Raw genomic sequence first — 12223 nt, forward strand, 5'->3', positions numbered from 1 at the left:
CGGGCCTGAACATAAAATTGAGTAAGTTCTAAAATTAAGCGCGGCCATATATTATTCCGTAGTAAATGTTTGAATAGGCCATAAGCAACCGACTGACCGCTATGACGTATGTCGCCGGGCGCAACATAAAGCGCGCTCACGCGATCTTAATTTACGACGCCATATTTATTTCAAACACGCGATAGCTTTTGTTTTAAAACGTGTCATGGCGAGCCATGAGTTTCCCAGTGGAACAAAGGAAACTGCTCTGCAATGGAGTTTACGAAACAAAAGATTATGAGTTTTTGGATCGGGCTTAAAGCGCAAACTGGGAAGAATCGGATATTGTTGAGTGCATACTAAATTTTTATTAGCTATTGTTCATAATAAATGTTCTTAACTTATGATGTTTTACACCAAAAATTAAATCTCAAGAACTTTGTGTTATGCAGTTCGGGAAACAGAGAATTGTTTTGAGAACTGGGCAACGTGTTAATAAAAAAAGCTTTGTGTACAAAACTTGAAGGACTTTAAGTTTTAAACTTATATTTTAAAATTTTAAGCTCTAATTTTGCTTTTACATCTCGAGAAGCGATTTTTTCTTACCCTCCCAAAGCCAATATTTAGAAACCATAAAAAAACAAAAAATGCGTCACTGCGTTACCCCAAGTTCTTTTTCTTCTAACTGAACGCCGAGTTTCTTTTGTGGATATATCATGAATTTTTCCTTAAAAGTAAAATTAAAGTTTTGTGTTCTTAAACTGAGAAAATTAATTTTCTCGTTACGAAGCCCACATTCTCTATATCGGCCGCAATGAAAAACCGAAAAGTACGTGTTTCATTCGATTCGTTTAAAATAAAGTACTTGAGGAGAATCTCATTTTCGTACCTCTAAAATTAATATAATACCCGAAGCGTCAGTTTATTATATAAAAGGCGTTTCGATATTATAAATCAAAAACCAATCGAGAGGTCCGAGCTGATCCTCCCCTTTCTCCGGTACGATACCGAGAAAAAAGGTTTTGTGTCCTGTTTTAATTGCCTCTTTTAACTCTTTGTGTCTATCGCTATTAACTAAACTATCAAGTAAATTATACCGCAGGGTAATGAGATAAATGGTCTTTAGTTAAATCGTCTATTAAAGGAAGAGCTTTTAATTTACCAATATGTTTGTTTCTGACGACGAACAATTTATATATATTTCATGTGAATTAGTATTCCGGAATTCTCTGATTATTTTACTTGTACAAAGAATCGTGAGTGAGAATATGTGACCTTGTCTGTGAGATGTATGGGATTTAACTCAGTACGCCTCTTTCGTAATTTAAATGCACGCACTATTGGGCCTTCTGAAACGCAGATTGAGGGTTGTCGATGTTAATTAAAAATCGACATTTTTGGAGTTAATTTCGGTTGCGAAGTTCAAATTAAAAAAACCCACCACAACAACCGTTTTTTTTTTGTGGCTTTTGTTTTCATTTTTTAAGTCAAAGCTGCTCAGTACGATACCGAGTCGTAGATATCTACATTTGTCATCTCCACAATTTATTACTACAATACAGAAATTAATTCCTGTTACTGTTACATTTAAGATTGAAATGATACATAAATATTTAATTATTATAATTTCCAACTTGCTTTCTTAATAATTAAGCAATTAATGCTGGAATGAAATTGTGGATATATCATTTATTTAATGCGTTGAACATTATCTTTTTATCTGGCTTAAGTTGTAGCATCGCTTTATATCTAGAGAAAAAAATCTTCATTTTATATATTTATAACCATTTTTGGTACATTTATTTCTCTTCCTTGTATCAATTAAATGATAGTCACATAAATGGCAAAATGCATTAGATGAAACTGCAAGAATACCAACAATAAGTCCTAAGGATACTGACATTTCTGTCCTTTCAGCTGGAATTTGTATAAGCATAAGCAGTGAGGTTTGCATGATCTCATCATGTAAGACCGCTTTCAATTGTCTTCAATAATAGTCTTTTACAGAATAAGCGAGATAAGTGGCTTTTAACACACTCGCGAGGTGCCACTCACGTTTGCGACTCGTGTGCAACATTTCACGTTCGTGCGTTAAGAGTTACTTGCTTTACTTATTATGTAACTAACATGACTTGAATTAATTATCGGAAACTTATAGTTTTAAAGCAATTTCCTTATCACTCTAAAAATATTTTTTTCTCTTAATTCCCAATTTGTTTTCATTCGCACGTCCCCACAATATAACATTTTTATGGTCGAATTAAGAGTTTCTTTAATACCTCACTTTCAATAAACTTGGGGAGGCTTTAAAACTCCGCTAAACTGCTAGAGGCAATCTAAATTCATAAGCACACCTTCTACCGAAATGTTTGCTATATTATACTCATCGTAAATTATTAAGTTCCCTATAAAATCCATAGATATTTTTTGTTGAAAGTTTAAAGATAACTCTCGTGAATAGAGACCAAACGGCGGACAGATCCTTATTAGGTCTGTAAGAAAATAAACAATTACGGGAAATATCACTTGTATCATTTGACGCCTAAGTTTGACTGTAAGTTGTCTTGAGCTTATTACAACGTACTATAAACATGAGCATAAGGCAAAAATGATTGCTGACTCTCGTTTATAAATTTCGAAAAATATGGATTAGAAAAACAATTCCGGGCTTTGGCCGACATGTTCTCCTGATCTGACGCCATTAGATTTTTTATTTGGCCCGATGTAATCCAGATTTAATATAAATGTCATTAATATTTCAGGGTTTGAGAGATTCAGAGATCATCGATTCGAAAGGTTTCAATTTCAGAGGTTATTATTTGAATTTTAAAATAGTCATTGAGAGTTTATAATGTGTGTTGTTTGTATTTCAGAATAGTCTAAATTCTTTTAATTCCAATAAATATAAATCAAGTACCTATTTGATTGAGTTTAAATTTAAGTATGTAAATATTTATTTTGATGTTCGTCAGACATAGATGAAATGAAATTATAAGTCGGTAAATATGACAAACGAAAGAAACTCAGCACTGGAATTATTTTACTATAGAATAAGAAATTCTTGCAATTCGGACTTAAAATTTGACTTTCCCATGGAGGAGAAAAGATGCTAGTTGCTGGTTCGCAACTATCGATGCATTGAAATACCCTTAGTTAGCACCATAAGAACCCGTTTGGTACCGTCCCTGCCTATCGATTCGCGGCTGCTTTATCTGCGATCAACCGCGGGCACCGCTTGATTCGTGATGCTGTTCCGGCCTGTAACGAGACGATGTAGTGGGCTCATTTGTTTATCTCATTCTCTTGCAAAACTTACCATGCTTGAATAATAAACACGCACTCTTTTGTTACTCCAGTACCTCTCACGTAGCTTCTGCAATTCCTTCGCTTCTCCTCTTCTTCTTCGAGCCCTGCTTCGTCTTCTTTTTGTTGCTGCAGGTGCAATGGCGGCCAAGATGGCTTCCTAGAATAGGCGTATTTTGCACAGAGAAGATGAGCATCGATAGGCAGTTTTCTTTACATAAATCTCATGTGATAATTGGACGCTTAAACTACACCGTTTTCGAGCGGCTTTTACTTAGGCCTCTTAATCCCGCATATTATTGCACTTAAAATTAACATGTTTTCTTGTGACTCTCGACCCTAAAACCACCGCGGTCTATGTTATTACTTAATAAAATTTCTTTGTGTGCTGGGTTATTTAACGATATAATAGCCGCTTAATTATAAGTATGTTGTAGTGAAGGATGTTATAAATCACTGAATGGCTTTCATATACAAACTGGGTGAAATGGTCTAATTTTATGGAAAAAATAATTAGGTTACCTCCGTGCAATTAATTCTCTAGGGTGATTAATCCTGTAGTTGAAGAAATTATAGTTTGCTTCCCAATTACGTGCCAATGATCATCACGCACGGTTGAAAGATGGGCGAATACGTTATTGCACTTTACAACAATTCCTTCCTTTATTTATATTTTCAACCTCATTTTGGTATTAAATCAAAATCGATAGAGCAACTCCATAAATTATTCAAATTAAAAAGTAATGTATGCCACCAACCGGTGTTGTAAACCTGACCACCGTGTCAGTAGCTATTATTTTATTTAAAATAACTTCGATAAAAATGCATTATTCATTGAAAATGTTATTGTCTGTCAGAAGAATATGTTTCGAACCGTATTCCTCGGCAGTGACTAACTGAAGATGGAACAATACAACACCGGAAAATGGTTTACATAAGAATTCCATTTGAATATACGGAAAACGCGGGTTTATTGCAGTGCGGAGGTGTTATTATGGGCGCTATATATGGGTCCGTTAAATTAATTATGGTCGCTGATAGTAATGAAATTGCTTCTGTCCATTACACTTCTTTACAAACGTTCGCACTTTTTTTCAACATTTCTCACATCGTAGATCTCTGTGATCTATTTCAGCTCAATGAGCGGAGAGAAATTTTAGGAGTAGCCGGCTCGGGCGTCAAACCCAAGAATCGACAGGGACGTGGGAACACGACGTTACTGGGCCGAACAGATACTCGCGAATGTATGAGGACTTTATCTCGAAAAGGATCAATGCTTTGCTAGTGATCACAATTTTTACTTCCTTAGTGAATTGAGTTGAATGTTAATAAAGGAAACTATGAGATGCCCAAATGCAAAAGCAGCATCCTCGATTCTGCTTGTTTGACGTACTAAGGTGTCAAATCAGCTTCCCAGTGCGGCTTTTAATTGCCCACCTGACATCTAGCGCCGAACCCCCCAATTAAAATACCCGGACAATAAATATATTTATTAAGCGACCCCACCTGGTCGATCGATCCTCGGTCCGATTCTCAGTATTTGCCATTGGGCTGTGGGCTAAACCGTACCTTAAGTACAGGCCACGGCTAAATTATTGCTGAAATATTTTCCGATTGTGTCCGATAAACAGGATGCCATCGGTACTTTTTACAGTTGAAAGTGCCTCGAATTTTCTTCTTCTGCAACTGGAGGTCTCACAGATGCGGCGCAGCCCAAGATAGTTCTCGTCGCGCTCCCGAGATGCTTAAAAGCTGAAAACCATTTTTTTTCTCGATAACAATCTAGGAAGGTAATTAAAAAGTAGCACCTTTCTCTCAAATCTGACCAGTGACGTGGGATAAAATATAGTAAATAGGACTTTTAACGCTCCATCATTGTATTAATTTAGCTGGGCTGGCAGTGAGGCTACCCGCAGAGCGACTGATGGTTTGATTAGCAGATATAATGTGCCACGGAAAGCTGCTCATCTTGTATAGACTGGGTGGACGCACATGTATTCTTGTCACTGTTGTTGAGAACTTACGATTTTTGTTATTCTTCTTCTCCTTCATTCCGGATATCAACTTGGCAAATATTATTACTCAACCGAATCCCCGAGAAGCGCTAGTCCACGAGAGAATGGTACAAACTTATTCTGTCTTCTGGAAAGTGCTTGCTAATGCTGTGGTGTTTTCTTGGCGTGTGTATACGCCACTGCATTGAATATATTGTGTCTTTATTGCCCATTCTAAAATTACGTATCACAATACGTGGCATATAAAAGCTGTTCAATCGATTCCGCTGAGAATATTGTAATTTCACGGCTGTCACTAAATGAGACCCGCTCACAATGACCACGTCTATCAAACCGGCGTTATCTCCTTATAAACTTATTAGTACAACTATACAACTAATGTTGTGTCCAGAACAAATTACGAAAGGTTCGACTTCGCATTCCGATAGGAATACCTGACAATACACTTTCGGGTTCGGGGTAATCAACCCTGTGACAGATTGGACGGACAGAATGGTTGACTCGCCTGTATAAATAAAATCGAAAATGTTGAAATCAATCAAAATATGGGAAAAAAGAGACATTATGGTGAACGTCATGGCAGAATGAGTTTTACTGTTTAATACTTAACCCCACTGACCATTTCACTCACTTCTGAATGACCAATTGAAATTCTCGATATTCTAGCCACCGTCCCCAGAAACGTTGGCTTGTCCGAAAAGACTTACTGAAGAGATGAAATCAAATGGGATAGAACAATGTCCTGTGGGTCGGATCGCCCTACTTCAGTCCCAGCGAGAAGGATCATACAAGTTTATGATAGCGGCGATGCGGAAACACGCAACTAAGCCTCCAGTTGCATCCCTGTCCACCTTCATTAGGGACGTCATACAGCCAGGCAAAGACCTATAAACTTAGCATTTGGTAGTGATAGAAATTAGGACACTACAGATCGACCCTTCAATGCCCGGATAGTTCAGATTAGTCCTATAAAGTAACCGGTAGCTCGGCTTCGCCTCGTCTGCTAAAGTTTCCTCTGAATGACAGGAAACGCTACTTTCGTCACTCGTTAAACAATGCACCATTATTTCATTCTTTAACAGATCTTTAAAAAGTAACGTTCCATGTTTTGATGTAATTTTATAATATATATGTTTTCTACATCTCAGATTGTCTCATTCAAATGATGAGCGACATATAGGGAGATTGGTGCTATTTGATGCCGAATATAGTCAGATTGCAACAGTTTTCTCCTAGGTTCGAGTAAGACTCCATAAACAGGTCCAATTCCATGATAGCCAGGATTGCAAATGTCATTTTAAACAAAATTTTCCAACTGCCTCTTTTCGGAGAATCTCTCCAAATGAAAATAAATAATACACCCGGTGTAACGAAACGGAGACAGGTGATTCCATACAATAAGACTCACATGCCGAATAAGTTTGAAAACAACTTTCAATAATATATTAAATTACCGCATGCCTCATTTCAATCGACACCGACAATGAATAAAGACGTTACTTCACGTCTTTCAATAGTAATTCGATTTCAACGTTATTTAGACATGTGTGCCTCACGTAATAATTTTATTTATTGATCGGTCATCCGAGTGTGAAATTAAAAATTGGCGTACCAAATTGGAGTCAAGACAAGGAAATCGATTTTTCGAAGAAAAGTTGATAATTAAGATATTTCGGATTGGAGTGAGCTTTAGATACATGAATTCGTATCTAATGAATATGATGACAGCCATTATACAGGCAGATAATGCACAGCACCTTGTGCAAATTCTTTCAACAAAGGACAAGCGCTTACTGAATACAAATGATGGATTTCTACGAATAGAGAAGAAATAGTTAATTAAACCAAAGTGTGTAAAACTGCTACTTAAAATTACAAGAGCTTAGTGAAAAATCCTGTCTAAAGCCGTCTCAAACACAGGGTGAGAATTTTTAATTTTCATTTAGACAATAAAGAGATAAAATCTTCTGGTGTGTGTGTGCAATGGGCTGCTTTCGATGCAGGATGCAGTCCACTAACCACATAAATTTTTATAGACATTTCCGCTTTAAGAAGAATTCAGTTGAAAAATAGGTAAATGGAATTTTGTCTATAAAGTAACTTTTAAAATTCAAAAATCCAATACGTCTGTCTACGTAAGAATTAAACATGGTAATTAGTGAGTTTTTAATGAAGCTAACGCGTGTTAAGTACTGTTAGGCCCACATGCTAAACGCTTCGGCACAGTAACAAGCTCAGTGCTTTAATAACTGATAATCTGAGCCTCAATAACGTGTGTGTGATAATAATCTTGTCACTGAAAAGCAATCTCTGATTTCTTCCATAAGAACATGTAGAATCAATTGAACATTTTTTACTTGTTAATGTATATTGAATGGGTTTGTGTTTTTGGGCAGGTGAAGAAGAAGAGAGCAGCTGGCGGCACGCGTCTTGTACACCTGAGCCTAATTAGTGCACAAGATCACCTGTCCTGTAGAGCTTCTTATATGACACATATTATCGCAAAAGGTTAATGGACCTCCGACGAAGCGAAATGGATGAAAACTAATGGATCAGTTACAAAAAAGATGGAAAAGGAAGGGGATTTAACGGTCAAGAGTGTAATCAAAATATGTATGTTTGGATACTTAATAGAATGCAATAAGGAAACCCTTGGAGAAGATTCTTATTTGCATTTGTGTGAGTATATTTCAATTTATTCGGAGATATAGGCACAGACAAGACTCAAATTCTTCGCAGAACATGGAAGCATTTAGCGGGCATTTGGACGCTCCTAATGCGGGGGTTAACGTACAATTAAAATGCCAGTTAGATATCTCAAGCCATGTAGGAACTGCAGATAAAAAATACTTTACCGTCTAGTGAGTTGTTTTATGTATAAAAAAATCATTAATTAATTATTTTTAGATTTTCATTAATGCATGATTTTGCGACAATTAATAATCTCGTCTTCTGTTAACGGATACATATTTGTTAAATAACACTCTACTACTAAAAAACTATTTTTTTCCAGACACGTGGTTACCCGAGTTGTTTTCTCACATCACGAAGAAACGAAGACTGAACGCTCTTAATACTTACAGAAATAGCTGTTATCCTTCACGTCGATGCTGGTGAATATAATCTAAAAATGTCTCCGTGAAATTCATAGAAAAACACACTTTAAGGAATTATTAACTTTATTAGCTTACACTAATTATTAATAAAAAATAACATGAGGCTTCTAAGATTCTGAAGACCCAATCCCGATAGGAAGGCCCGTTGTCATCTTGAATTTTACGCTGGATAGAAATGTAATTTCCCTTAATTAACTTAATTAGTGCTCGTCAAGATGGAATACATCTATCTTGATGATCGTGAGTTACTACATCATTTGGGTACTGCCTCGAATTCCAATTGCCCTCTTATATAACAAGGATTTTTTTCCCCATTGTCTTATAAATCCTGCATTACCTAGATTTTCATAAAACTTAAAAAATGATTATTCCTCTCCAAGAATCATCCAAAGTGTATCGGTTCATTCTCCCCGTTCTTCATGATGAATTCAATTGCAGATGCTCATGGTATACGATTTAAGCCTTAAATTATAGTGATTGGATCCTGTTATAATTTTTAATAAGCGAAATTTGCAGAAGTAATGAATATGTTATGGCTTTGTCGGCATTTACCGGCAAAAAATGTTTTTGTTATTAAAGGTTTATGGATTTAGCTTCTTAATACAGTTTTAATTATTTTATTTTAACGGACACAATAAGCGTGATTCCTTTTATATACCAAAAACTTCCGCAAACTATAATCGTTCTTGCAACAAGAAGAAAGGAAAGGAAAGTGAGTAATGCAAACTGTCTAATTAAAATTCAGACGACGTGTTTTAGATTCATATTTACCGAGAAATATTTTAATACATTTAGCAATATTTATATTCAAATAACACGGTGCTTTAACAGAGACATAATTACGCATTGTATATTGTCTGCAGGCTAAGTTATGGCCTATAAATTTTTCCATTTAATGACAATAAAACCTCACCGACACGCAACTAATAAAGGATAATATACATCACGTTATGGGACATGTCCAACATTTTGTTATTTTGTTTAGAAGTTTAGTAGTTTTTGAACTAATGACCACAAACTTGTGTGGCTGTTGAGCAGGAGTCTGGACTGTAGGTAACAAACACCAAATGGTTTTCCCAATAAAACTCTTCAAAGAGATTTAAATATCTTTAATATATCACACAAAGAGCATATACATACATCGATTTTTATGTACATTTTAAAGTATTTTCTAATTTCAATTATTATTATATGTATTTTAGGTATAATCGATTGCGTGTATCGACCGTTTTTACATAAACGATGAAAAAATACAGTACGGCTTTAAACTGAGTAGGGCGTATAATTTTGCCTTGGCTGGGTTATGAAAACGATAGGGGACTAATGAGGAAATTAAATAAATGAACATAAATAAATGTGTACATTGTGTAGCACAAAATTGCATTTGAGGACGTATTTGTCACAGAGAAAAAGAACAATTTCTTTATCATTTCGCAGCAGTCTTCAATAAATAAATATCTGACAACTCAAGATTGCACATAGTTTTTAAACTATCTATTTACAAAATATCATTATGGTAAAAATTAGCTAAAGGCCTATTTACAATTCAATAAATTTACACACGTGACATAATTATTAATATTTGTACTTAAATTTTACATATAACCTCTGGTCAAAACTCACTGATCAACGACGTCATCTCTAGCGGCTACTTTTAATACGAAATTTAATAATTACAAATAAATACAGCGTTCTATGTACAAAAGGAAGGTCATGACCAGATTTTGAATCGATCACCTTGAAGACCAGCCGAACGTCCAAATGTATTTTTATGCCAACTCGTATTTGCATTCACTTTTTGTTACAGGAAACAAAGGGAAATATCGGTGTGAAAAACAATGAGCACGTATAAAAATACGATTATTGGACACGTTGGTTGCATTGCGGGGTACCTTAGTCTACATTATGTACAAGAGGGAAGTGGTCAGTGCAGACTTTATCCTTATCACGTGTATTCGGACCTCCAACCAGCCTGAAAAAGAAGAAATATGGTTCAGTTTGGAATATTGCACAAAATTTATCAGTACATAGAAAGTCCGGTATTTTTCCGTGATACTTGAAGTCTTTTTGAAATGTTGAAACTTGAGCTGACCTAAATCGATTTTTTTCACATGTGATGCCCACATTTTAATTACGGATATTTTGTTAGATCTTCGATGGAAATCCAATAATATTATTATTCTTTCTTGCATGACTGGATTGTCTCGTTTACCATTTTGACCCTTCTGATCCTCGTTGTCTATGGTAATTTATTCTCTTATCTTGACGAAACTTTTCCAAATCTTACTATCGAACCAACATGCCTTCCTAAAATCTGACTGTTAACTAAATTCTGAAGTTAAAAAGTATCGCAATTCTCGAAATTTGTTTTAACGCTGTTTTGAGCTATACGTACTATGTAAAGGTGACTGAAGGTTATCGCTTAGGTCGGACTCTACTGAAAATAGAGGCCAAACGGTACAAAATTATGACTCGCAATACATATTGACATTTTCCGATTTCCTTGAGCTGAACAATGTTGAAAATTTGGCCATGGTCAATTGACCCTAGGGTCCATTTTTTATTGAATTGATTTAGCATAACTTATCACCACTGAGTGTTGCTATATTCACTACTATACTCATTTCTAAATTTGGTTCTTAAATTTACGGCACTCACCATGCCATTCGACGTAAGCCCAAGACCGGCAGCACTCAAGGAACTCATATGGTGATGGTATGAAGCAGTAGGGGGAGGCGCAGGAGGAGGAGGCCCACTCACGAACCCATGAGGGTGCGTACTATTTTGGTACCAATGGCTCATGGCGTGATGGGGATGCAAAGCGGCGTTGAGGTGAGGATGCCCACCACCCATCGAGTTAAATTGCCCGAATCCCCCTGCAATAGAAACCAACAATTAGCAACTCTGTCGCCAGAGTCTCAAGAGTGCCAATCACACCTTTTGAATCCAGAGGCTTCATCATATCCCCCATCATACCTCCAAGAGACAAACATGCAGCTCCAGACTTTTTCTTTTTGCTCTTCGACGACAGCTTCCGATTTCGAGTTTGGATGCCCTCTTTCTTCATCGTTAAAGGTCGATTCACCTGCAACAAGAAAACTTCCATGTTATATGGTCGTTCACAGTGCGTTGGATTTATATGGTTTAAAGCTGCAACCACGGAACCATTGAATGAAGCTCTATTTATTAAGTACGAACAAACATAAATAATAGAATGAATAGCCATTCTTAAAAGAAATATATATACCAGTGTTAGTTTGAAGGCGTAGACCGTGAAACGCATAAGAGATTGCGTTCCCACTATTTTAAAGAATAATGTATGGACATGGATGGTGTTGGCAAAAAGGAGTAATACATTTAACATGGAATTAAGACGATGTTAATTAAAACATCACAGGTGCATGATTTTTCTATTTAAATAAATTTAACTCTCTCAAGTAACATTATCACTGGAATTGAATTTAACAGAAAAATCAAATAATTTCCAATTATTGCCATTGAAGTGTGTATATTTCTCCTCGCAGTTTGGTCGTAACATTTAGCATCTTCAGCCATACCGTACCATTTCCTCTGGAGGATCATTAAAGAAACACATTGTCATTTTTATTGTGCAGAATAATGTGCTCGAGTAAGTCGATATTTTGGCAAACAAAAGCAGTTGTTCTCCACCCATGTCCTTAAGTGCTCAAACAGCAAACATTATACAGTAATTGTCGTAATCTATAGGGCCAATCTGAGCAAGAAAAGAGGGCGGCAAAGGAAAAGGATCTATTCGCTTTGTAATTTAGTCACCCCGACAGTGGCGATACG

At 36.1% G+C, this 12223-nt stretch overlaps 1 protein-coding gene and 2 long non-coding RNA genes across 6 annotated transcripts in view; 1 reads left to right on the plus strand and 2 right to left on the minus strand.

The window, feature by feature from the left end:
• Window positions 1–3045: 3045 nt before the first annotated feature.
• On the minus strand, window positions 3046–3635 carry LOC136409949 (uncharacterized). Its single transcript, XR_010752207.1, has 3 exons — window positions 3500–3635; window positions 3296–3442; window positions 3046–3237 (listed from the first exon to the last, which is right to left on the minus strand). It is a non-coding gene; the product is annotated as an uncharacterized lncRNA (long non-coding RNA).
• A 3145-nt stretch (window positions 3636–6780) lies between these two features.
• Window positions 6781–7872, plus strand: LOC136410015 (uncharacterized). The gene is made up of 3 exons (XR_010752209.1): window positions 6781–6979; window positions 7037–7218; window positions 7694–7872. It is a non-coding gene; the product is annotated as an uncharacterized lncRNA (long non-coding RNA).
• Window positions 7873–9507: 1635 nt separating this feature from the next.
• grn (GATA binding protein grain) overlaps window positions 9508–12223 on the minus strand; it is a 45504-nt gene continuing 42788 nt past the window's right edge. For 3 of the 4 annotated variants that reach the window (XM_066391810.1, XM_066391809.1, XM_066391806.1), the window contains exons 7-9: window positions 11351–11498; window positions 11072–11289; window positions 9508–10385 (exon numbers count right to left, since the gene is read on the minus strand). In XM_066391810.1, the coding sequence (XP_066247907.1) occupies window positions 10359–10385; window positions 11072–11289; window positions 11351–11498 (393 nt within the window). In that variant the 3' untranslated portion in view covers window positions 9508–10358. The remainder of the gene's footprint in view (window positions 10386–11071; window positions 11290–11350; window positions 11499–12223) is intronic. The other variant, XM_066391807.1, reaches the window with a different exon arrangement.

Source organism: Euwallacea similis, chromosome 7, assembly GCF_039881205.1.
Source record: "Euwallacea similis isolate ESF13 chromosome 7, ESF131.1, whole genome shotgun sequence".
In the NCBI taxonomy this organism is placed as follows: Eukaryota; Metazoa; Arthropoda; class Insecta; order Coleoptera; family Curculionidae; genus Euwallacea; species Euwallacea similis.